The 27,536-nt window shown below is 40.8% G+C and overlaps 1 protein-coding gene across 1 annotated transcript in view; it reads left to right on the top strand.

Moving 5' to 3' along the window:
- rnf10 (ring finger protein 10) overlaps window positions 1–12,586 on the top strand; it is a 30,173-nt gene extending 17,587 nt beyond the window's left edge. Inside the window, exons 7-17 of the mRNA XM_055886618.1 lie at window positions 8,634–8,788; window positions 8,963–9,091; window positions 9,182–9,422; window positions 9,540–9,673; window positions 9,790–9,907; window positions 10,019–10,120; window positions 10,218–10,355; window positions 10,729–10,820; window positions 10,979–11,036; window positions 11,207–11,371; window positions 11,469–12,586. Coding sequence (XP_055742593.1) covers window positions 8,634–8,788; window positions 8,963–9,091; window positions 9,182–9,422; window positions 9,540–9,673; window positions 9,790–9,907; window positions 10,019–10,120; window positions 10,218–10,355; window positions 10,729–10,820; window positions 10,979–11,036; window positions 11,207–11,371; window positions 11,469–11,542 — 1,406 coding nt within the window. The 3' untranslated portion in view covers window positions 11,543–12,586. The remainder of the gene's footprint in view (window positions 1–8,633; window positions 8,789–8,962; window positions 9,092–9,181; window positions 9,423–9,539; window positions 9,674–9,789; window positions 9,908–10,018; window positions 10,121–10,217; window positions 10,356–10,728; window positions 10,821–10,978; window positions 11,037–11,206; window positions 11,372–11,468) is intronic.
- The last annotated feature ends 14,950 nt before the right edge of the window (window positions 12,587–27,536 follow it).

Below are 27,536 nucleotides of genomic sequence, written 5' to 3'. Positions count from 1 at the left end.
AAATGCACAAGGTCCTCTAATCCGACAATTAATCCACACACAAAACGGTCAACCGAATCATTTATAGTCATCTCTCTTCCTTCCAGGCTTTTTCTTCATATAACTTATATGGTGATTGGCATCTAAACTTTTATAGTATTACTACACCGACCGGCAACACAGTTCGTCTTTCAATCACCCACGTGGGTATAACCAATGAGGAGATGGCACGTGGGTATCTGCTTCAATAAACCAATGAGGAGATGGGAGAGGCAGGCCTTGCAGCACGATCAGCGTCAGAAATAGAAGGAGTTCTATTTTAGCCCTTGGCAACGCAGACGCTCGTTGACGCAATAATTAAACAGCATAGATTTCTAAAATGTATTTTGCAACGGTCGCGCATGCGACGCGAGCGGTGTGGTCAGCCTATTAGTAGCCAAGTTTAACTTTTTCAGTTTTGAGAGTTTGTAGAATAGAACAAACCACTGCGTAACGCAAATTACCGTTCGTTCTGTTTTCTTTCCCCTTGAGAATGAACATGGTTGTGCACAGGTCTAGCTTGATGACTGTTTGTCGTCAAAGGGCGTTCACATACTACTGTAAAGCCCAGCTCATTGGTTATCTGGCTAGCTATGTTACGATAAGTGGTCATAGGACCAATACACTGTCAATCAAGGGAACACCGCTCGTCTCATTGGTGCGTAATGATGGCTGACCTTCATGGGCTAATTGACGTGCTGTGTAGCCAATATGTAATGTTGAATGATGGAACAAGTTTGGTTGCCTTCTAGTGTCTGAGGATTGCACAGAAACCGAATTTGACTGGGTTAAACAATGTTTTGCGGATTAGATTTAATAAATTGTACTGTTGAAAGAGTCAGAATTCATGCAAAACACTGTATACGACATGGATGTTGTTAGAGGTCGACCGATTATGATTTTTCAACGCCGGTACCGATTTATTGGAGGACCACAAAAAGCCGATACCGATTAATCGGCCGTATTTTTAAATGTTATTAATTTTTTATTTATATTCATATAAATAATGGCAAGGACAACAATACTGAATGAACACTTATTTTAACTTAATATAATACATAAATAAAATCTATTTTGTCTCAAATAATGAAACATGCTTAATTTGTTTTAAATAATGCAAAAACAGTGCTGGTTAAGAAAGTAAAAGTGCAATATGTGCCATGTAAAAAATCTTACGTTTAAGTTCCTTGCTCAGAACCAATGAAAGCTGGTGGTTCAATATTTCCAGTTAAGAAATGTTAGGTTGCAGTTATTATAGGAATTATGATGCGTCGACTATTTCTCTCTACCATTTGTATTTCATATACCTTTGACTATTGGATGTTCTAATAGGCACTTTGAGACTAGGCTGGCAATACTAGAAGTTGATAGGCTTGAAGTCATAAGCAACGCTGTGATCAAGCATTGCTAAGAGCTGCTGGCAAACGCAGTAAAGTTTGAATGAATGCTTACGAGCTTGCTGCTTACCACCGCTCATTCAGACTGCTCTATGAAATATGAAATCATATACTTAATTATAATATAATAAACACAGAAATACGAGCCTTTGGTCATTAATATGGTCAAATCCGGAAACTATCATTTCGAAAAAACAAAATGTTTTATTTCAGTGAAATACGGACCGTTCCGTATTTTATGGAACGGGTGGCAACCCTAAACCTAAATCTTGCTGTTACATTGCACAAACTTCAATGTTATGTCATAATTATGTAAAATTCTGACAAATTAGTTCGCAACGAGCCAGAGCCAGGCGGCCCAAACTGTTGCATATACCCTGACTCAGCGTGCAATAAACGCAAGAGAAGTGACACAATTTCCCTAGGTAATATTGCCTGCTAACATGATTTTCTTTCAACTAAATATGCAGGTTTAAAAAAATATGTATTGATTTTAAGAAAGGCAAAATATGTTTATGGTTAGGTACATTCGTGCAATGATTGTGCTTTTTTTGCAAATGCGCCTTTGTTAAATCATCACCCGTTTGGCGAAGTAGGCTGTGATTCGATGAAAAATTAACAGGCACCGCATTGATTATATGCAATGCAGGAAAAGCTAGTTAATCTAGTATTATCAACCATTTGTAGTTAACTAGTGATTATGTTAAGATTGATTGTTTTTTATAAGATAAGTTTAATGCTAGCTAGCAACTTACCTTGGCTCCTTGCTGCACCCGCGTATCAGGTGGTCAGCATGCCACGCAGTCTCCTCGTGGAATGCAATGTAATCGGCCACAATCGGGATCCAAAAATGCAGATTACCGATTGTTATGAAAACTTGAAATCGGACGATTTAATTGGTTGACCTCTGGTTGTTATTAATCGGAATGGCCGATTAATTAGGGTCGATTTCAAGCTTTCATAAAAATCTTAAATCTGTATTTTTGGGCGGCAATTTTTTTTTATACCTTTTATTTAATCTTTATTTAACTAGGCAAGTCAGTTAAGAACACATTCTTATTTTCAATGACGGCCTAGGAACGTTCTGCCTCGTTCAGGGGCAGAACGACAGATTTTTAACCTTGTCAGCTCGGGGGATCCAATCTTGCAACCTTACAGTTAACTAGTCCAATGCTCTAACACCTGATTACATTGCACTCCACTAGGAGCCTGCCTGTTACGCGAATGCAGTAAGCTAAGGTAAGTTGCTAGCTAGCATTTAAACTTATCTTATAAAAAACAATCAATCAATGACTGTCATTGCTCCAATGTGTACTTAACCATAAACATCAATTTCTTTCTTAAAATCAATACACAAGTATATATTTTTAAACCTGCATATTTAGCTAAAAGAAATCCAGGTTAGTAGGCAATATTAACCAGGTGAAATTGTGTAATTTCTCTTGTGTTCATTGCACGCAGAGTCAGGGTATATGCAACAGTTTGGGCCGCCTGGCTCTTTGCGAACTAATTTGCCAGAATTTTACGCAATTATGACATAACATTGAAGGTTGTGCAATGTAACAGGAATATTTAGACTCATGGATGCCACTCGTTAGTTAAAATACGGAACGGAATAAACGTTTTGTTTTCGAGGTGATAGTTTTCGGATTAGTCAAAGGTATATGGTTTAGAGAGAAATAGTCGACGCGTTATAAATCCTGTAATAACTTGCGGCTGAACTTGAAAGGGGTTCCTTCGTTATTTTACCATTCATGTCTTCCATAGAGAATGTCTTGATCTACTTCAAATAAAGTCTGTGTTTCGCGGAGGAGCAGACTGACAGGGGACCATGCAGACAAGCTCTGCTCTGCTTTCTGCACTACAACCCAAAACTTCTTAACTGGGAATATTGAAGACCCATGAAAGCTGGTGGTTCCATTTTAACATATGTTCTCATGTTATTTGAGACTAAATAGATTTTATTTATGTATTATATTAAGTTAAAATAAAAGTGTTCATTGTTCATTCAGTATCGTTGCAATTGTCATTATTACAAAAATGTGTGTGTGTGTATGATATATATATATATATATATATATAAATACATTTTATTTTTAAATCGTCCGATTTAATCGGTATCGGCTTTTTTTGTCCTCCAATAATCGATATCGGCGTTGAAAAATCATAATCGGTCGACCTCTAGTTGTTAGGATATAAATATGGATTTTATCAAACAAAACTATGCTACATTTAATCTCTGGGACCCTCAGGATGACAAATCAGAGCAAGATTACTGAATGTACGTACATTATTTACAGTCAGAGGTGAATGTATCAAACCAATTGCCTTGATAAAGGAATTTTGTTGTTGTGCATTATCCTCAAACAATAGCATGGTATTTTCGCGCTGTAATGGCTATTGTAAATTGGACACTGCAGTTTAACAATCATTTAAGCTTTCTGACAATATAAGACATGTCTATGTCCTCAAATTGGCTGTTTACAATGACATTCTAGTGAAATATATATGGATTTGGAGTGGTCAATGTGTTGGTAATTTTAGTTAAACCTGGCAACCTTGCTTAGTATTGTTTGGTTTCTGTAGCACACATGGAGTTAGAAAGATTCTTCCAGGTAGACATAGGTTACTTTGCAGTACATTTTTAATGGAGTTTTTTGTGGAAGCCTTTCCATCTACCTGACGACAGTTAGCATTAGCATGCTAAAGGCAACACAAAGTGGTAGACATGCAATCGCTGCACGCATTCCTGTGTCCTATTGTCTTCAGAAAGTTGCAGAGAATATGAATCAGGGATGCATTCTGTTTGTCTTAAACTTGGGCTAATTAACCTTTTATGGCTGCAGCCCGACGCCGGTACACCTATGACAACATCCAGCTCAAGTGCAGGGCGCAAAATTCAAAATCTATTTTTTTTTTTTATATATTTAACTTTCACACATTAACAAGTCCAATACAGCATTTGAAAGATAAACATCTTGTCAATCCAGCCAACATGTCTGATTTTTTTAATGTTTTACAGAGAAAACACCACATATATTTATGTTAGCTCACCACCAAATAAAAAAGAGGACAGACATTTTTCACAGCACAAGTAGGATGCAAGTAGCATGCACAAGCCAACCTAACTAACCTAGAACCAACCTAAATAACCTAGAAAAAACTACCTCAGATGACAGTCCTATAACATGTTACACAATAAATCTAGGTTTTGTTCAAAAAATGTGCATATTTTAGCTATAAATCAGTTTTACATTACTGCTACCATCATAGCTACAGTCAGAAATCGCACGGGAGTAGCCAGAGTAAATACAGACACCAACGTCAACAACCTAATTACTCATCATAAAACATTTCAGAAAAATATATGGTGTATAGCAAAATGAAAGACAAAGATCTTGTAAATACAGACAATATTTCCGATTTTTTTTAAAGTGTTTTACAGCGAAAACACAATATATCGTTATATTAGCTTACTGCAATGGCTAACACACAACAACATTGATTCCGAGTAATCGGTAGCACAGCTCGACAGATATATTAAATAGCATCCCAAATTGGGTCCTTATCTTTGTTGATCTTCCATCAGAATGTTGTAAAGGGGTCCATTGTCCAGTACCGTCTTTTTTTGGATCCAGAACGAACTATTTCCCTCTTGAATTAGCAAGCACACTGGCCGTGCGGCGCTAACCTCTCCTTCTTGAGACAATTCTTCCAAAGCATCACGTCTAAAGTCCCGAATAAATTTAAATAATATAATTAAACTATATTGAAAAAACATACTTTAGGATGATATTGTGACATGTATCAAGTCAAATCGAAGCCGGAGGTTATATTCACGTATAACGACAGTTTTCCAGGAGGCAATACAAAGTCCAACTTCGCGTCTTGGAGAAAAAAAATTATGGCGGTCCTCTCACTCCAAGAGGCTGTATTCAATCCCTGAACGAGATATTCAAGTCCTTTCTGCTCTCACTTCCGCATGACACCCAGGGGAAGGCGTATGACGTGTTTCTATGGTCCCAAGTGACATGCCCTTTTATAGACAAGCTCTTGAAAAGAGACCTCGCATTTGGAAATCTCACTTCCGGATAGGAAATGGGCTGCAGAAAGAGTTCTGGTTCACTTAGAGAAATAATTCAAACGGTTTAAGAAACTAGAGTGTTTTCTATTCAATAGAAATGATAATATGCATATTGTACGAGCAAGAATTGAGTAGGAGGCCGTTTGAAATGGCCACCTATTTTCAGGTTACTCAGTGCAGCCCCTTGCAGCCATAAGAAGTTAATACATTTTCGAATAAGTAAAATACATTTAGTTGGTTTCCAAACGTGAGAGACATTTTAATAGACGAACCGGAAGTAACAAAATTCTATCTAATCGTTTTTCATGTTGTAGTTAGGGCTGTTGCAGGGACCGTATTACCGCCACACCGGCAGTCATGACCACAGTCAAAGTAATCTCTTGACATGTGTTTGTAGTAAGCAACACCTCACTGTGACGACAGCAGGTTCAACAGCAGGTTGAAACTGAGTGGGAAACACGGTTGATGTTGTTTTAAAGCCAAACAACAAAATGGACAGCGCTTTAAGGTGATTTAGTTCAAAGCATTTAAGACATTGCATGTAGAACATCCATACGCATAGTAGAGCTTATGCATTCGCCTATATACAGTGGACAAAAAAGTATTGTCAGCCACCAATTGTGCAAGTTCTCCCACTTAATTACAGGCCTCATCTTTTTTTCATCATAGGTACACTTCAACTATGACAGACAAAATGAGAAAAAAAATCCAGAAAATCACATTGTAGGATTTTTAATGAATTTATTTGCAAATTATGGTGGAAAATAATAAGATTTTCTATGGGGTTGAGATCTGGATAATGGCTAGGCCACTCCAGGACCTTGAAATGCTTCTTACGAAGCCACTCCTTCGTTGTCCGGGTGGTGTGTTTGGGATCATTGTCATGCTGAAAGACCCAGCCACGTTTCATCTTCAATGCCCTTGCTGATGGTAGGCTTTGTTACTTTGGTCCCAGCTCTCTGTAGGTCATTCACTAGGTCCCCCCGTGTGGTTCTGGGATTTTTGCTCACCGGTCTTGTGATCATTTTGACCCCACGGGGTGAGATCTTGCGTGGAGCCCCAGATCGAGGGAGATTATCAGTGGTCTTGTATGTCTTCCATTTCCTATTAATTGCTCCCACAGTTGATTTCTTCAAACCAAGCTGGTTACCTATTGCAGATTCAGTCTTCCCAGCCTGGTGCAGGTCTACAATTTTGTTTCTGGTGTCCTTTGACAGCTCTTTGGTCTTGGCCATAGTGGAGTTTGGAGTGTGACTGTTTGAGGTTGTGGACAGGTGTCTTTTATACTGATAACAAGTTCAAACAGGTGCCATTAATACAGGTAACGAGTGGAGGACAGAGGAGCCTCTTAAAAAAGAAGTTACAGGTCTGTGAGAGCCAGAAATCTTGCTTGTTTGTAGGTGACCAAATACTTATTTTCCACCATAATTTGCAAATAAATTCATTAAAAATCCTACAATGTGATTTTCTGTATTTTTTTCCCCTCATTTTGTCTGTCATAGTTGAAGTGTACCTATGATGAAAATTACAGGCCTATCTCATCTTTTTAAGTGGGAGAACTTGCACAATTGGTGGCTGACTAAATACTTTTTTGCCCCACTATGAGCCCAAGCCACACCAAAACAGAATCAAAATAATGATTGTGCCACAGTTATACAATACATCACCTACCGCATATAAAAAAACATCTATTTAAGATGTCTCGGGTACATAATTGGTCTAGCCTATAATCCACAATTAAACAATCTAGTAATTGCCTTTGAGTGTGGACTGTATTATGCATTCTGGATGGACTTATGTTATGTTACCTTATGTTACGCTCCAATCTTTCTATCCATGAGTCTGGGAGGGAACATATAGGCCTAGGCGATGCCGTTGGTTCATTGATTGTGCAGGGCAGTTTACGAATTTAGCCTACATTTTATAGTGAATTTGAGTTTGAATAACCTAGTAATGGGGCACGTTTTAATGTTTTCATAATTAATAGGTTGACACACTGCCTTTTTTAGCTATAGAATATCTCACCACTGCGTTTCTCCATCTCCTCTCCTTCATTGCTTTCTCGGTCGTGCAGAGATGGGGGGGGGGGGGGGGGCTGTCAACAGTTTATTGAAATGTTTTGTTGTGAAAACTTGTTACTATGGACGTTTCCAAAATTAAGCATTGGGTAGCTGCAGGAACATGGTTGGAGAGCCCATGACAAACATGTGTGAAGTGAAAGGAATGTTTTTTAAACAGACATTTCTATATGCAATCCCATGTGAAAGCAGAGTTTTGAATGTTGCCACTAAAAAGAGGATCCCAGCTGCTACTATAGTAGCCTACCCAGCATGATTTACACTGCGGGAAAGCGGCTGTCAGTCGTTATTCAAATGCATATGGATTACATTTTCATCTGTCCCTGGTCCTGCCCTTTTTGGGGGCTTTTTAAAATAGTTAATAGCCTGTAGTCGCATCATGCAGCCCATATATGTTTGGATTTCTAAGACGTTCTAAGGTTTGTGTCATTCAACTCTAAATCCTGCGTATAGGAGCCGTTTCAAATGATCACTTTTTATGCTCAACATAGCCACTTCATATGCGCACCCGCTCCGATATTGAAAAATATCCTTTCTATTTTATTCCGCTAAGTTCAATTATATTATTCTTACAATAAAATAATGGCACTCATAAGCATATCTTGTCTGCTAAATAAACTAAAGCCTACAGCCTTTGGCATGGTGCATAGTCAGTAGTGGGCCAACTCATATTCGGTTCCTTTTGAAATATATATTTTTCATTTAATGTCTCTTTAGATCTGCCTAAAATAGATGATGGATTTATTGTGATGGTGTATATTAAATGGATTTATTAGACTTTTTAAACTGTTAATGTTCCAAAGGCACGCATCAGTGACTTGTATGCCTGGAGATGCTAAACATGTTTGTTCATTAACGGTCAATTACCGTGAGATCAGCATACATTTGCATGACAATAACCGGCTAACAAAATGTCATGACTGCCACAGTCCTAGTTTGTAGTATTGAAAAAGTACCAAAGTTTTAGTGTACCGTGCAACACTGTTTACCATATACCTGTTTCTGTGGTATGGTATATGTGAGTCGTTGTGACACGGCTGTACCCCTGTGCTGTAGATGTGCATCTGAGCCCGTACTCCAAACTGCTGCTGGCCTCTCAGGAGCAGGTGCTGGGCCTAGTGGCCGAGGAGAAGGCCGCTCTGCAGGGTCAGCTCACCCAGGGAGAGGATGCCACAGCCTGTTTCATCCAGAGTGCCCTGTGCAATCTGCAGGTAATACTGACAAACTAGCACCTTGTAGTTTAAAATACAGGCAGCTTCTACTGCATGAAGCAAGAAGTGATGTGTGTGTGAAGTTTGACTTGTTACATAAACTTAGGTCAAGTCATATATGATATGCCTATATAGCATGAACTGACCCCCTCTCTTTCCTGTGCTGTGGTTCAGGAGCGAGTGGAAGCTCTGCTGAAGCACCAGAAGGCATGTGCTGAGGATAACCTGGAACTGTCAAATCTCACCCTGGCAGATCTCCCCTCCCCTGAGGAGGAAGTGGTGACCACCTTTAGCAGTACCAAGGTAAGTGTTTGCATTTATAACCCATTAATATACTCTCCAAACTCGCCCGTGTTATTGGCTCAGAGATTCTCCATGTTTTACTCTTTCCAGCCAGTTCTGCAGTATTCCTCTGCATTTGATGATGAGGTGGCAGAGGTTCCAGAGGAGGACCCTGAGGAGGCCACCGGTGAGGAACCACAGCTCCCTGAAGGGCTCCTGGAGAGAGTGCTAGAGGAGTCCCCTGAGGATGCAGCTCCAGAGCCCCAACCTGCTGAGGAGAACCATCCCAGCCAGGCTGAAACGACACGCCCCCAAACCTCAGAGCATGGACCCTCCTACTACTTCTACCAAGGTAGGATACCCTTTAGCAGAACTACGGTTTATCAGTGTCTCTCCACTTAACATCTACCATGTCCTCTTTATTACATTCAAAAGTCCAGTCTCTGCACTTACTCCTTTGTTCTTCCAGCGGAGGACTGCCAGCAGATGTTCCTGCACCCGGTGAATGTGCGCTGTCTGCAACGTGAGTACGGCAGCCTAGAGGCCAGCCCCCACACCATCACGGCCACTGTGGTGGAGATTGAGGGGCAAACTATCACTGAGGTAAGTGATTAGATCTAAACCATGTTTGTTCTTGAAAAATGTACCAAGACTTTGTTTCTTCTGCTTCATCCCAGGAACATGTGCAATATCTCAGGTTTTGATTCTCTTGGCTACAGGAGATTCGCCGTCGACACCGCTACCTGGCTCACCTGCCGCTCACCTGTGAGTTCAGTATCTGTGAGCTGGCCCTGCAGGCCCCCACCCTGTCCAAAGAGACCCTGGACAGCTTTGCAGGTCAGAACCTAACGTACTCTCTATTCTAGTCATGTACATTGCTTCTTAGAGTAAATACTAATCCAATACTGATCTTCTTTCCCCCTCACTTTTTTTTCTTCTGACTCTCAGATGATTTGGAGAAAAGAAAGCGTCTCCGACAAAAGAAAGCAAGGGATGAGAAGCGCAGGGAGAGGCGTATTGAGATGGAGGAGAACAAGAAGCAGGGGAAATGTGAGTCCATTTTACTTTTTTGGTTGTTTCTCAATGTAGACTGTGTAACTGAAAAATTGTCGTCAGATAAAGTATCTTCATATGAATGTTTTCTCAGATCCAGAGGTGCATATTGGGCTGGAGAATCTTCAGCAGTTCCCGGCATTTGGGTCACCACCTCACAACGGCAGGCCACAAGTGTATCCTGAATTTCTGTTGGCCCCTCACTCAGCCCTCACCAGCAGCGCTGTCTCTGGTGAGACCAGCTCTTTCAACTGTCCTTTATTTTGACAGGCTTGGAAATTTAAAGTGTCACTGTTTTATGGACTTCTGATAGTAATGTTTGTATTTTGTGCCATGGAATTCGTTTTTTATTTAACCTTTTATTTAACTAGGCAAGTCAGTTAAGAACAATTTCTTATTTACAAGGACAGCCTAGGAACAGTGGGTTAACTGCCTTGTTCAGGGGCAGAACGACAGATTTGTACCTTGTCAGCTCGGGGATTCGATCTAGCAACCTTTCTGTTACTGGCCCAATGCTCTAACCACTAGGCTACCTGCCGCCCCAAATATAGCACATTACAAACGGTGTCTTGTAAACTGAAATCGTCATTTCCATCTTGTTGTAGATGGGATGATGTTCCCTAGTCTGACTGGAGACAGCCTTGCGCCCAGCGTGGGCTGTGTGGAGGATGACTCTCACTGCATGTCCTTTGCTCAGGTCTGTAGGCCTAACTCATTAATTTAGTCACTCCTACATGTCTGTACCTACAATTTTTTTATTACGAGCTGATTACCTTGGATGTCAGGATGTTACAACTTTTGGATATAGACAATTTAGATGACTTTTCTCTTCACCCCTTATTCTCCCCTGATAAGATGCTGAGGGATGGGAAAGCCAGGGCTGATGCTGGGCCGTGGACCACTCCAAAGAAAGGTGACAACTCCACGTCTACATCATTAATTTCTCCTCAGTTTCTGTTAGTGTTTACTCAAATCAGTTGGCACGGCGAGCATTGTCAGCTGAACCCTATGTTTGTTTGGACCATAGTGTCAGTGTTGGACCATGTTTGACTGTTTTTTGTTGTTGTTGTGCTGCTCCCTCAGAAATGCTTCTGGCTCCTCCAGCGGCAGACAGCGATGGAGAGAGTGATGTGTCTGACCGGGTCCCAGTGCCCAGTTTCCAGAACTCTTTCAGCCAAGCCTTTGAGGAGGCACTCCTGCAGCTGAACCATGGTCCAACTGTTCCACCACAGCCAGTGGTCATCCCCGGTCAGTCTTTCACTGTGTTTGTCTGTGTCTTAGCTTGTGTAAGCGATGCCTTATTTGTGGAGTTGGAAGACTGCATACTTATCCTATTCTCTCTCAGATGAAAAGGGGGGAAAGAAGAAGAAGAAGAAACAGAAGCTTTTGTTCAGCACCTCTATGATTCACACAAAGTAGACGACACTGAAGTTGAAATTTATCCCTTCACCTGCTCACATTTTAGTTTGATCCATCTCTTATCATTGTCATTTTCCCATGTAGCTCTATTTTAGAATGACAGACAATGGAGAATTTTTGTTGTTGTATGTAGCCAAGGTAAGTAATGCCTCGACCACAGTCCCACTCACAATTTCTTACATTGTGCAATTGGTTTATTATGCGTTCTACAATACTTCTGGTGCACAAAGATTTGTTCCAACTTCCTGCCACATTGAAAATCTTCTTTAAAAATGTGCTGTAAGGATGGAGGGTAGAATGAGTTACATTTGTTATAGAGACCATATTAGGATCTACGTTGGGTTGAATGGAATCGTTTTGAGGGGTGCATTTTATTTGGGGTAGCAGTCAGCCAGCTGCAGGTACCATCCCAGATTTTCAATCCCAAGTCCCAAACACTCTCAGCCCTGAATTTGGTCTTCAAAAAAATGTCTGCTTAACAAAAACAAAAAACTTATCCAATGCAAGTTGTATGTTCTGCTTGCGTTTTACTCTGATTTGGCCTGAACATAGCACAACCTCTATGCATGAGTCTGATTCTCATACCGGTCTGGAGGAAATGCAAGGAATACAGTGTAGCTTGTATTAAAGAAAGGATTGGAAATATTTTGTGTGTTGATGGCAGACAACTCAAATACACTGTGGACCTTGTTTGAATTATTAGACCATGGATATGCAGTTTCTTCTCTTTGATCTATTCATTTTCCCCCTTCTACCATAGTCATTTGTTTGTCCTTCCTAGTCTAATTTGTAACATTGGCACTTTACCCCCCTGGTTTCAATTCAGTGTTGCAAATATGTTTTGTGTGTGAAGCTAGAGATCTGCTGACTTCGGATTACTTGCTATATAAGGAGTGAAAAGGTGGGATGTAAAGACACTATATAGAATATGTTTTGTTTGAGGGTTCTTTTTGGTCATTGATTATTTTTTAAGTTTGTAGTGAACATGAACATTGAAAATGTCAACTGGCCTGACATTGGAATAAAGGATTATGCACAATCAAACTATTTGTCTGGTTATTTTTTGTATTGCAGCAAAATGAGGGTATTGATGCACAATTGTTATTTTGTTACTATTTTTTACTTTAGTTGACACGTGGCTGTCAGAAGGAGAAAGGTAGTTGAGTGGACTGGGATTATTTTTTTTACCTTTTCTTAACTGACTTGCCTAGTTAAATACAAATTCTTATTTCCAATGACGGCCTAGGAACAGTGGGTTAACTGCCATGTTCAGGGACAGAACGACATTTTTACCTTGTCAGCTCGGGGTTTCGATTTTGCAACCTTCCGATTACTAGTCCACCTGCCTAGTGAATGGCTTGATTTATGAAAAATGTCTCTGAATTTTTTTAAATAAATCAGAACCTACCTATCAAGAACAATTTCGAAATAAATGTACGATTTTGGGGGGGGGATACGACCGCTAGATGGCCCGTACACGCAAAGGATATTGTATTTTTTTCCCCAGGGGTTCGTTCAGTTCAATTGGACGTTTGCTACGTTGCGTAAAGGTTTGTATTAAACGACACGTTTTCCCAAAACGTTCTTGATGATACTGAGGTACGTTTCCTCCGTTTAGTGGGTCTGGATTGATGCAATGAGTGGCGTATTTAACGGGAAGTGGTTGGCAGCGTTGCATTTTGAACTCATAACCTAATCCCTCCCCGTTTTTCAGCTGGTCGTTCAGAACAGGACCGTTTCCGTTTAATTGAACGAAGCAGTACGTTTTTCTCGTATTGAACGCAGCCCAGGAGGACCCAAGCAGCAGCCGATTCTAACCTGTCACCGACAGGGTAGTAATGAAAACTGTACAAAGGGTGGCACACCATACCTACCAATTTGTAGCTAACAGCCAGCCAAGTGCGACCAGCTACATTACCACAATCCTAGTATTAGATACCTAGCCACCTAGCTAGAATTCTTAACATATCATAAGTTTGGCAAATTCGTAACATGTTGTACATTAAGCAAATTTGTAAAATATTGTACGTTTTGACAATTCGTAACATATCATACCTAATGGGTGATGGACATCAACAAATGAATACATACCATATGAAAGGTAACATATCATACTAAATGGAGTCCCTTGGATTTACAGACAGAATAATACGAAGTGCACTGAGACCAGGTTGAATGTTCTCCATTGTTATTCTGAAAGCTTGTTTATACTGTGTACTGATAGCCTTGTCTCTTGTAATACATTTTGCACTCTACAAAAAGTGCCTTTGCTGGGCTTTATAGATAATCATGACAATATAGCTTGTAAATAATCTTGTCTCTGTTAATATTTTTGACAACTAGGTAGTAGGCCATCACTGTATACAGCACGCCTTGATAAGCAGTATATAGTCATATCGGCCTACAGCTTGTAAATAATTGTATCCATTGCTGTTCAGAAAGCTTTATTATACTGTGTCCTTAATAGCCTGGTTAATATTCATTACATTTAACTTGTAAATAAATTACATTTTCGTTTTGATAATAAAGTTTAGCTTTTGTGTTTTTGTTGTTGAGTGTGTATTAATTTCAAGACCATGAATAGGGGAAAGAATTGAAGGGCGCTCCACTAATGTGAGTCGAGGTGCAAACAAAAAATCTAATCATCGAAAAGAAAAAGGAGCAACGCTCCCTCACCATAAAGTAAGTTTTATTTAAGCAAGGTTAAAAGATTGACGTTTTGGCCTTCAAATGGACCATGAATAGTACCAGGTCATTTAAAGCTGTGTTTCTGGATATTTACGACACAGTCCCACTCAAACTTCACATATTTGTTTAGTAGAGACCTTTGTGAGTATTTCCCACCACACTTTAGCTGAGACAGGTAGAAACGTATCTTTACAAGCCAATATGTATCCCATGTACAGTGTATTGCATTGGGGGCTACGGAGGGGTGGAGTGAAAATCCAGCCGCAGGCCGTACGACCGGTGGTTGAAAAAGTACCCAATTGTCATACTTGAGTAAAAGTATAGATACCTTAATAGAAAATTACAAGTAAAAGTGAAAGTCACCAAGTAAAATACTACTTGAGTAAAAGTCTAAAAGTATTTGGTTTTAAATATACCTAAGTGTCAAAAGTAAATGTAATAGCTAAAATATACTTAAGTATTGAAAGTAAAAGTATAAAACATTTAAAATTCCCTATATTAAGCAAACCAGGCAGCACCATTTTCTAGTTTTTATTTATTTATGGTTAGCCAAGGGCACACTCCAACACAATTTACAAACGAAGCATTTGTGTTTAGTGAATCCACCAGATCAGAGGCAATAGGGATGACCAGGGATGTTCTCTTTATAAGTGCATGAATTTGACCATTTTCCTGTCCTGCTAGCCATTCAAAATGTGAAGAGTAGTTTGGGTGTCAGGGAAAATGTATGGAGTAAAAAGTACATTATTTTCTTTAGGGATGTAGGGAAGTAAAAGTAGTCAAAAATATAAATAGTAAAGTACAGATACCCCCAAAAACTACTTTAGTAGTACTTTAAAGTATTTGTACTGAAGTACTTTACAGTCCACCTCCAAGACTAACCTTAGGATAGTAGAGACTCTACTGAGTATTTCCCATTCCACTTTAGCTGAGACAGGTAGAAACGTTCTCTCTACAAGCCAATATGTATCCCATGTACAGTCTATTAGTGTTTTGCATTGGGGGCTATGGATGGGGCAGAGCGAACAGCCAGAAGCTGGCAGTGCGACACAGTCCCCTTATAAAACGGGCCATATTTGCTTAACAGAGACACGACTGAGTATTTCCCTACCCCAGTTTATATGATACAGGTAGTAAAGTTCCCTTCTACAACCCAATAAGTATCCCATACACAGTGTAGTGTATTACATTGCAGTGAATGGAGTAAGGAGTCGCCAGCACTCTGTATTATTATAAACCCATTGCCCAGCACAAGATACCAATTTAAGTTTTGCATAGTCTGAGTAATTCCAATAATATATATTTGAATTTGATAAAAATTGTATTTCTTTAAATATAGCAAACATAATAGCTTTTAACATACCAATGTGTAAACTTCCAAATAAATGTTGATATAAAAATAAAATTATCCATGTATTTTTTCAAAGGTTGCAATGCTGTGAATATCAGTTGTACCGCACTAGTGCGAAGAATTATCGATATTCCGAGTTTAGCGTGTCTTTTTAGGAGACTATTTTTTTTTAAATCCGTGATCATACTGCCAGCATAACAGCCTAATGCTAGCTAGGCTAGGGGTGAGGGTTAAGTTTAGGAGTTAGGTTAAAGGGTTAAGGTTATGGGAAGTGTTGGCTAACATGCTAAGAAGTTGCAAAGTAGCTCAAAAGTATTAAGTAGTTGAAAAGTTGTGCGTGATGAGATTCAAACTCGCAACCTTTGAGTTGCTAAATGATCGCATTACACAACGATTTTTCACACTGGAAGCAAACGGGGTAATACATTTAAAAAAGTGTTCAGGTGTTTTGTCTTTCCAACTGATATTCAACATAACAGTATATTCATTTATTGTTTTGGAATTAATGTAACATCCAGGACTTAATGCATATGTCTATAACACACATATTCGGTTATTAGAGACCCTACTGAGTATTTTCCACCCCACTTTAGCTGAGACAGATAGAAATGTTTTTTCTCTACAAGCCAATATGTATCATATCACATGTACAGTATATTACAGTGTATTGCATTGGAGGCTATGGAAGGCATGGAGAACTAAGTGCTGCTGGATATGTATGACAAAGTCTCCCTTCAAAACTAACCATATTTGGTTAGTAAAGACCCTACCCTACTGAGTATGTTCCACCCCACTTTAGCTAAGACAGATAGAAACGTTTTCTCTTTATATGTATCCCATGCACGAGTTTTAATGACTCCAACCTAAGTGTATGTAAACTTCCGACTTCAACTGCAAAAAGGTTTGCTGTGTCTGTCAGCGTAGTGTCCAGAGCATGCAGGCGCTACCAGGAGACAGGCCAGTACATCAGGAGACGTGGAGGAGGCCGTAGGAGGGCAACAACCCAGCAGCTGGACCGCTACCTCCGCCTTTGTGCAAGGAGGTGCACTGCCAGCGCCCTGCAAAATGACCTCCAGCAGGCCACAAATGATGTACTGGCCTGTCTCCTGGTAGCGCCTGCATGCTCTGGACACTACGCTGACAGACACAGCAAACCTTTTTGCCACAGTTCACATTGATGTGCCATCCTGGATGAACTGCACTACCTGAGCCACTTGTGTGGGTTGTAGACTCCGTCTCATGCTACCACTAGAGTGAGAGCACCACCAGAATTCAAAAGTGACCAAAACATCAGCCAGGAAGCATAGGAACTGAGAAGTGGTCTGTGGTCACCACCTGCAGAATCACTCCTGTTTTGGGGGGTGTCTTGCTAATTGCCTATAATTTCCACCTTTTGTCTATTCCATTTGCACAACAGCATGTGAAATTTATTGTCAATCAGTGTTGCTTCCTAAGTGTACAGTTTGATTTCACAGAAGTGTGATTGACTTGGAGTTACATTGTGTTGTTTAAGTGTTCCCTTTATTTTTTTGAGCAGTGTATATATATATATATATAGTGGGGCAAAAAAGTATTTAGCCAGCCACCAATTGTGCAAGTTCTCCCACTTAAAACGATGAGAGAGGCCTGTAATTTTCATCATAGGTACACTTCAACTATGACAGACAAAATGATGGAAAAAATCCAGAAAATCACATTGTAGGATTTTTAATGAATTTATTTGCAAATTATGGTGGAAAATAAGTATTTGGTCACCATTTGGAAGCAAGATTTCTGGCTCTCACAGACCGGTAACTTCTTCTTTAAGAGGCTCCTCTGTCCTGCACTCGTTACCTGTATTTTTATTTTATTTTACCGTTATTTTACCAGGTAAGTTGACTGAGAACACGTTCTCATTTGCAGCAACGACCTGGGGAATAGTTACAGGGGAGAGGAGGGGGATGAATGAGCCAATTGTAAACTGGGGATTATTAGGTGACCATGATGGTTTGAGGGCCAGATTGGGAATTTAGCCAGGACACCGGGGTTAACACCCCTACTCTTACGATAAGTGCCATGGGATCTTTAATGACCTCAGAGAGTCAGGACACCCGTTTAACGTCCCATCCGAAAGACGGCACCCTACACAGGGCAGTGTCCCCAATCACTGCCCTGGGGCATTGGGATATTTATTAATGGCACCTGTTTGAACTTGTTATCAGTATAAAAGACAAGGTAAAAATCTGTCATTCTGCACCTGAACATATATATAAGAAATTTGTGGAGTGGTTGAAAAACGAGTTTTAATGACTCCAACCTAAGTGTATGTAAACTTCCGACTTCAACTGTATGTGTATATATATATATATATATATATATATATATATATATATATATACATACATACATATATACAGTTGAAGTCGGAAGTTTACACACACTTAGGTTGGAGTCATTAAAACTCGTTTTTCAACCACTCCACAAATCTCTTGTTAACAAACTATAGTTTTGGCAAGTCGGTTAGGACATCTACTTTGTGCATGACAAGTAATTTTTCCAACAATTATTTATACAGATTGTTTCATATAATTCACTGTATCACAATTCCAGTGGGTCAGAAGTTTACATACACTAAGTTGACTGCCTTTAAGACAGCTTGGAAAATTCCAGAAATTATGTCATGGCTTTAGAAGCTTCTGATAGACTAATTGACATCATTTGAGTCAATTGGAGGTGTACCTGTGGATGTATTTCAAGGCCTACCTTCAAACTCAGTGCCTCTTTGCTTGACATCATGGGAAAATCAAAAGAAATCAGCCAAGACCTCAGAAAATAAATTGTAGACCTCCACAAGTCTGGTTCATCCTTGGGAGCAATTTCCAAATGCCTGAAGGTATCACGTTCATGTCATCTGTACAAACAATAGTACGCAAGTATAAACACCATGGGACCACGCAGCCATCATACCACTCAGGAAGGAGACGCGTTCTGTCTCCTAGAGATGAACGTACTTTGGTGCGAAAAGTGCAAATCAATCCCAGAACAACAGCAAAGTACCTTGTGAAGATGCAAGAGGAAACGGGTACAAAATTATCTATATCCACAGTAAAATTAGCCCTATATCGACATAACCTGAAAGGCCGCTCAGCCATAAAAAAAGCCAGACTACGGTTTGCATCTGCACATGGGGACAACGATCGTACTTTTTGGAGAAATGTCCTCTGGTCTGATGAAATAGAACTGTTTGGTCATAATGACCATCATTACATTTGGAGGAAAAAGGGGGAGGCTTGCAAGCCGAAGAACACCATCCCAACCGTGAAGCACGGGGGTGGCAGCATCATGTTGTGGGGGTGCTTTGCTGCAGGAGGGACTGGTACACTTCACAAAATAGATGGCATCATGAGGAAAGGAAAATGATGTGAATATATTGAAGAAACATCCCAAGACATCAGTCAGGAAGTTAAAGCTTGGTCGCAAATGGGTCTTCCAAATGGACAATGACCTCAAGCATACTACCAAAGTTGTGTCAAAATGGCGTAAGGACAACAAAGTCAAGGTATTGGAGTGGCCATCACAAAGCCCCGACCTCAATCCTATAGAAAATATGTGGGCAGAACTGAAAAAGCGTGTGCGAGCAAGGACTACAAACCTGACTCAGTTACACCAGCTCTGTCATGAGGAATGGGCCAAAATTGACTCAACTTATTGTGGGAAGCTTGTGGAAGGCTACCCGAAATGTTTGACCCAAGTTAAACAATTTAAAGGCAAACTACCAAATACTAATTGAATGTATGTAAACTTCTGACACACTGGGATTTATTTTTTAACCTTTATTTAACCAGGTAGGCTAGTTGAGAACAAGTTCTCATTTACAACTGCTACCTGGCCAAAATAAAGCACAGCAGTTCTACACATACAACAACACAGAGTTACACATGGAATAAACAAAACACAGTCAATAATACAGTTGAAGAAGAAAACAACAAAAAAGTCTATATACAGTGAGGTAAGATAAGGGAGGTAAGGCAATAAATAGGCCACGGTGGCAAAGTAATTACAATATAGCAATTAAACACTGGAATGGTAGATGTGCAGAAGATGAATGTGCAAATAGAGATACTGGGGTGCAAAGGAGCAAGATAAATAAATAAATACAGTATGTGGATGAGGTAGTTGGATGGGCTGTTTACAGATGGGCTATGTACAGGTGCAGTGATCTGTGAGCTGCTCTGACAGCTGGTGCTTAAAGCTAGTGAGGGAGATATGAGTCTCCAGCTTCAGTGATTTTTGCAGTTTGTTCCAGTCATTGGCAGCAGAGAACTGGAAGGAAAGGCGGTCAAAGGAGGAATTGGCTTTGGGGGTGACCAGAGAGATAAACCTGCTGGAGCGAGTGCTATGAGTGGGTGCTGCTATGGTGACCAGTGAGCTGAGATAAGGCAGGGCTTTACCTAGCAGAGACTTGTAGATGACCTGGAGCCAGTGGGTTTGGCGACGAGTATGAAGCGAGGGCCAGCCAACGAGAGCGTACAGGTCGCAGTGGTGGGTAGTATATGGGGCTTTGGTGACAAAAGAGATGGCACTGTGATAGACTGCATCCAATTTGTTGAGTAGGGTGTTGGAGGCTATATATGCACCCATGACCAGCTCTGAAACCAGATTGCTTAGCAGAGAAGGTACGGTGGGATTCAAAATGGTCGGTGATCTGTTTGTTAACTTGGCTTTTGAAGACCTTCGAAAGGCAGGGTAGGATAGATATAGGTCTGTAGCAATTTGGGTCTAGAGTGTCTCCCGCTTTGAAGAGGGGGATGACCGCGGCAGCTTTCCAATCTTTGGGGATCTCAGACGATACGAAAGAGAGGTTGAACAAGCTAGTGATAGGGGTTGCAACAATTTTGGCGGATAGTTTTAGGAAGAGAGGGTCCAGATTGTCTAGCCCTGCTGATTTGTAGGGGTCCAGATTTTGCAGCTCTTTCAGAACATCAGCTATCTGGATTTGGGCGAAGAAGAAATGGGGGAGGCTTGGGCAAATTGCAGTGAGGGGTACAGGGCTGTTGACCGGGGTAAGGGTAGCCAGGTGAAAAGCATGACCAGCCGTAGAAAAATGCTTATTGAAATTCTCAATTATCGGGCCTCCCGGGTGGCGCAGTGGTCTAGGGCACTGCATCGCAGTGCTAACTGCGCCACCAGAGTCTCTGGGTTCGCCCCCAGGCTCTGTCGCAGCCGGCCGCGACCGGGAGGTCCGTGGGGCGACGCACAATTGGGCTAGCGTCGTCCGGGTTAGGGAGGGTTTGGCCGGTAGGGATTTCCTTGTCTCATCGCGCTCCAGCGACTCCTGTGGCGGGCTGGGCGCAGTGCGCGCTAACCAAGGGGGCCAGGTGCACGGTGTTTCCTCCGACACATTGGTGCGGCTGGCTTCCGGGTTGGAGGCGCGCTGTTTTAAAGAAGCAGTGCGGCTTGGTTGGGTTGTGCCTCGGAGGATGCATGGCTTTCGACCTTCGTCTCTCCCAAGCCCGTACGGGAGTTGTAGCGATGAGACAAGATAGTAATTACTAGCGATTGGATACCACGAAAATTGGGGAGAAAAGGGGATAAAAAAAAATAAAAAAATAATTTAAAAAATAAATTCTCAATTATAGCGGATTTATCGGTGGTGAAAGTGTTTCCAAGCCTCAGTGCAGTGGGCAGCTGGGAGGAGGTGCTCTTGTTCTCCATGGACTTTACAGTGTCCCAGAACTTTTCAGAGTTAGTGCTACAGGATGCACATTTCTGTTTAAAAAAGTTAGCCTTTGCTTTCCTAACTGCCTGTGTATATTGGTTCCTAACTTCCCTGAAAAGTTGCATGTCGTGGGGGCTATTCGATGGTAATGCAGTACACCACAATATGTTTTTGTGCTGGTCAAGGGCAGTCAGGTCTGGAGTGAACCAAGGGCTATATCTGTTCCTGGTTCCATTTTTTTTTAATGGGGCATGCTTATTTAAGATGGTGAGGAAAGCACTTTTAAAGAATAACCCGGCATCCTCTACTGACGGAATGAGGTCAATATCCTTCCAGGATACCTGGACCTGGTCGATTAGAAAGGCCTGCTCGCTGAAGTGTTTTAGGGAGCGTTCAACAGTGATGAGGGGTGGTCGTTTGACCGCGGACACATTACGGACGCGGGGAATGATCGCTGAGATCCTGGTTGAAGACATGTGAATGTGATGAAAGAAATAAAAGCTGAAATAAATCATTCTCTCTACTATTATTCTGACATTTCACATTCTTAAAATAAAGTGCTGATCCTAACTGACCTAAAACAGGGAATTATTACTAGGATTAAATGTCAGGAATTTTGAAAAACTGAGTTTAAATGAATTTGGCTAAGGTGTATGTAAACTTCCGACCCAAAATGTGTGTGTATGTGTGTGTGTATATATATATATATATATATATATATATATATATATATATATATATATATATATATATATATATATATATATATATATATATATATATATATATATATATATATTTCTCAAAAAAATAAAGGGAACACTAAAATAACACATCCTAGATCTGAATGAATGAAATATTCTTATTAAATACTTTTTTCTTTACATAGTTGAATGTGCTGACAACAAAATCACACAAAAATTATCAATTGAAATCAAATTTATCAACCCATGGAGGTCTGGATTTGGAGTCACACTCAAAATTAAAGTGGAAAACCACACCACAGGCTGATCCAACTTTGATGTAATGTCCTTAAAACAAGTCAAAATGAGGCTCAGTAGTGTGTGTGGCCTCCACGTGCCTGTATGACCTCCCTACAACGCCTGGGCATGCTCCTGATGAGGTGGCGGATGGTCTCCTGAGGGATCTCCTCCCAGACCTGGACTAAAGCATCCACCAACTCCTGGACAGTCTGTGGTGCAACGTGGCATTGGTGGATGGAGCGAGACATGATGTCCCAGATGTGCTCAATTGGATTCAGGTCTGGGGAACGGGCAGGCCAGTCCATAGCATCAATGCCTTCCTCTTGCAGCAACTGCTGACACACTCCAGCCACATGAGGTCTAGCATTGTCTTGCATTAGGAGGAACCCAGGGCCAACCGCACCAGCTTATGGTCTCACAAGGGGTTTGAGGATCTCATCTCGGTACCTAATGGCAGTCAGGCTACCTCTGGCGAGCACATGGAGGGCTGTGCGGCCCCCCAAAGAAATGCCACCCCACACCATGACTGACCCACCGCCAAACCGGTCATGCTGGAGGATGTTGCAGGCAGCAGAGCGTTCTCCACGGCGTCTCCAGACTCTGTCACGTCTGTCACATGTGCTCAAGTGCTCAGTGTGAACCTGCTTTCATCTGTGAAGAGCACAGGGCGCCAGTGGCGAATTTGCCAATCTTGGTGTTCTCTGGCAAATGCCAAACGTCCTGCACGGTGTTGGGCTGTAAGCACAACCCCCACCTGTGGACGTCGGGCCCTCATACCACCCTCATGGAGTCTGTTTCTGACCGTTTGAGCAGACACATGCACATTTGTGGCCTGCTGGAGGTCATTTTGCAGGGCTCTGGCAGTGCTCCACCTGCTCCTCCTTGCACAAAGGCGGAGGTAGCAGTCCTGCTGCTGGGTTGTTGCCCTCCTACGGCCTCCTCCACGTCTCCTGATGTACTGGCCTGTCTCCTGGTAGCACCTCCATGCTCTGGACACTACGCTGACAGACACAGCAAACCTTCTTGCCACAGCTTGCATTGATGTGCCATCCTGGATGAGCTGCTGGCAAAATACTAGTGCTAACATTACTACAATTCCCTCAGCAAGATTATTTTGGTCAAATATCTATGGCGATATACAATGGAGGAAAGCATTGAAAATTGCTAACAAACATTGTATCAGTAACAAGGTAAAGGAAGTTTAATTTAAAATGTTACATAGAATTTATCCTATGAAACATGTTTGTTTTGGAAAGAATCAAGCTGAATATTGACTAGAAATGTTATTTCTGGAATGGAGACCATTTTACATTTGTTTTTTTGCTTTTTTGGATTGACAAACATAATTTTGTTACAAAAAAATAGGACCGGTTGTACTATTTAATTGTTTTGATATAATGATTTATTTCAGAAATTCTGACATTGATAAAGATGTGGTATATTTAATTCAACTGCTAATAATATTAGGTACATTTCACATTCACAAATGCTCTAATTCAAAACCTAACTTTTTTCACTTTAGAAATGAATTTAAACAATATGGCACTACTTTAACTAAAATGAAAAACAAAAAAACAATTTAAACTTGTTGTATTATTAATTAATATGATTTGTTTGTTTAGGGTTCCTGGCAACTTAAATAGTTTGTATATATGCTGTTTGCATGTGACTATTCCTCTTTTGTTTGTTGATATTTGTTAATAAAAAATAAAACAGTTCTAACATTACACTACAGTATCACGTCTACTAGCTATCATGTTAAGTGAGCCAGATGGCAAGGGTGTGAGAGTAGAGGGAAGTAAGTCAACTACTAGATAACGTTACAGATAGCTATGACATAAATGTATTTAGCTAGCTAACTTGCAAGTCTACCTTTTGAAAGCTCATGTCTCCGAAGTAGTCCGAACAACCTGGCTAGTGACGTGTTAGCAACAGGTTTGCCTCTGACTGACCGACCATATCCCACACCGCAGTGCGATTGACTGGGTTTTCGTTGAAGAAAATAATTATCTGACTCGCTAGGTCCCTGGAGGGAAATAAGCATAAACGCGACAGGTGGGTGGATTTTCAATTAAGTAGGTTTGTTAGTAGCTTCCTATATTAGCTAACGACTAACGTTAAAGGCTTAGACAGGATAAACATTCAAGCCAGACCGCTTTTGTATTTATGGTAGCTAATGTTAGCTAGCTTGCTATAACAGTTAACGTTACTCAGCTGGCTGTCTCAGTTTATCTGGTGCTTGTTTAACGTTAAACTCACAGTTTCAGATAAAAACGTAAGGATATGGCTTGGTGTGTAGACTAACGTTACCGCAGTAAGTAAGCCAGAAGCTAACGTTAGCTAGCTACATTTAGCTAATTGTCATAGTTACTGTAAATTAGCTAGTTGGTATTTTTTTTTATCGATCTCTGATCCGCTTATGGTTTCACATTCTACAATATTGCAATGTGTATGTTAGCTGGTTGTCTGTTTTGCTAACTCAGCGTCTTGACTTCAGTCTGTAGAGTGTAACTTGAGTCCCGGAGACTAACGTTAGACAGTCAACTAATTCTTAGAATAACGAACGTTAGCTAGTAAGCTAATGTCCGAATAGTAATACGAAATGCCCTGGCCTGAGAACACGTAGTAGCCAAATGAATCGTTACTGTATTTCAAAGAATTGATTCAGGAATCGAAGTTATGTACCAAGTGTTTCAAAAAGTTGGTACGCCTGGGTCAATTTTCTTTGTACTCATGCCGTGGTGCGTAGGTAACGTTACCTAGTTAACGTTGGTGTGTCGGGGCTAGATTGGTTGTTGAAATAAGTATTATGATGGAGGATGTTTTTCTCTCTTTCCTGGGTAATGAGTGCTCCAGTTAACCATAATCTGACAGGACATTCATGAATAAATAGGGTACACATTTTTTCATACACAGCAACTTCTGTATTCAGATGTTCAAGTTTGTCTTTGTTCCCATAAGACCGTTTTGGAAATATTTTTCCTCTGCAAAACGAGCTAAACCAGACTGCCATTGACATAAAAGTTACCAACACACCCACACAAAGCCAAGGCACAACACAGGAAATGTGGTTTTATTTGACACATTCCAGATAACTTTTTTTACTACATGAACTCCTGTAGTGTTACTCAGTGTGAGTACAGTAACTTTAGCTACTAGCTAGCTAGCCTATGTGTATCTGGACCACACTGCCAAATATATCCTAATTTCCTCCTGAGAGCACTGACTTAAGTGTAAAGGTGTTTTCTATTCTCAGTGTTTCTTCAAGGATTCTTTTCAGCGGCGGTGGCAAAGTTAGGAGGGGCGGTGCAGAAATCTTTTGTTGGTCTGAAGCTACTTTGCTGCAACTCTACACATTTTGCAATGGGGCAGAGAGAATATTTCACCGTTTTAAAGTTAGTTTCCTGCAAGTCTACACATTTTGTCACGGGACTGACAGACGTGCCAACCTGCACGCATTTTGCATATCAAGCCCACAATTTGAGGTCAAAGTAGCTGGTATGAAAAACTACCCTAAAATAAGCAAAACGTCTTCTAGTTGGGCTTCCATAGCCGTAGCACCCACAGTTTTCTTTAGTACTATTTTACTACACCGATCTGGATGATAGCTCTCCACTTTGTCTGTTGATACCACTGATGTGTGAGCGAAAAGGGTAGGGAAAATGGAGAACGAAATGTTTGCCAAATACATTTTCCAAAATTGTATGTGTTGGTCAAACTCATATATTATTTCGTAGTTAGCTCCTTAGCTAAATCGTCATTATGACAAAGGTAGTTAGCTAAAGAGTTTAGTCAACTAAGCAAGAACACGTTCTTGCCCGCACATGCTTTGATCTCTGCAATAGTAGTAGGTGCGAGACATTGACTAGCAAGGAAAAGTGCGGCGTTGCGTGGATTGAAACAGACATGGCAGAGAGCTGTTCTTCTAATACCTTCCTTCTCAGAAATGAATGTTAGACTGTTAAAGATTAGTAGGCCTATGTTTAATTAGTCAGTTCTTGATCTGTCCTCTTGATAACAGCGTGTGTCAACAGTAGACTGCTAATGATGTGATAATAGCCTAGTCAGTTCACCAATGACAAGGCATATTGAATGAATGGTAGCCTAGTAGTCAGACCTAACTTGATGGATGAGTTCAGGGATGGAGATCTGAAACAAGCTTATAGGTCGTGTTCAGTTGTTTCATGTTCTAAATACAGTAAGCTAAACTACTACAGTGCATCTAGTAATTTAATGATTATTTTAGCCCCAAACAAAATTAAGAAGCAGCCAATTTACATTTTCACTAGACTATCCACATAAAGACTCCTATTTACAATAATCATTACATTTTAAATTTAACCTAGGAAAAATTTAAAGTGTAATTGAGACCACCTCAATTCATTAAGGACCAAACGCTATTGTGTTCGGTAACATTGTTTGATGTAATTTAAGACTAGGTTTCAGGAAGTGGCATTTACAGGTTTAAATTAATGCAAAATGTGTTGTTGTGAGGTCTGGGGCAAGGAGGTACCACTGCAGTGATGAAGTGATACTCATAAAAATTCTTCACAGTTGACAGGTCTGGACTGAGAGAGAAATTGCAGTTTTAATGCTAATTTCCTGTAATTCTACACATTTTACCATGGGGCTTAAAGAAATTGCAATTTCAAAGCTATACTGAACAAAAATACACAGTGGCCTCCCTCATTCTTAAATGGAAGAAGTTTGGAACCACCAACACTCTTCCTAGAGCTGGCCGCCTGGCCAAACAGAGCAATCGGGGGAGGGCCTTGGTCAGGGAGGTGGCCAAGAACCCAATGGTAACACTGACAGAGCTCTAGAGTTCCTCTATGAAGATGGGAGAACCTTCCAGAGGGACAACCATCTTTGCAGTACTCCACCAATCAGGCCTTTATGGTAAAGTGGCCAGACGGAAGCCACTCCTCAGTAAAAGGCACAGGACAGTCCGCTTGGAGTTTGCCAAAAGGCATCTAAAGGACTCTGACCATGAGAAACAAGATTCTCTGGTCTGATGAAACCAAGATGGAACTCTTTGGCCTGAATGCCAAGCGTTACATCTGGAGGAAAGCGGGCACAATCCCTACAGTGAAGCATGGTGGTGGCAGCATCATGCTGTGGGGATGTTTTTCAGCGGCAGGGACTGGGAGACAAGTCAGGATCCAGGGAAAGATGAACGGCACAAAGTACAGAGGGATCCTTGATGAAAACCTGCTGCAGAGCACTAAGCACCCCAGACTGGGGTGAAGGTTCACCTTCCAACAAGACAACAAC

Source organism: Salvelinus fontinalis, chromosome 28 (assembly GCF_029448725.1).
Source record: "Salvelinus fontinalis isolate EN_2023a chromosome 28, ASM2944872v1, whole genome shotgun sequence".
In the NCBI taxonomy this organism is placed as follows: domain Eukaryota; kingdom Metazoa; phylum Chordata; class Actinopteri; order Salmoniformes; family Salmonidae; genus Salvelinus; species Salvelinus fontinalis.
The sequence above is the reverse complement of the archived record's forward strand: the minus strand, read 5'-3'. Positions and strand labels throughout refer to the sequence as shown.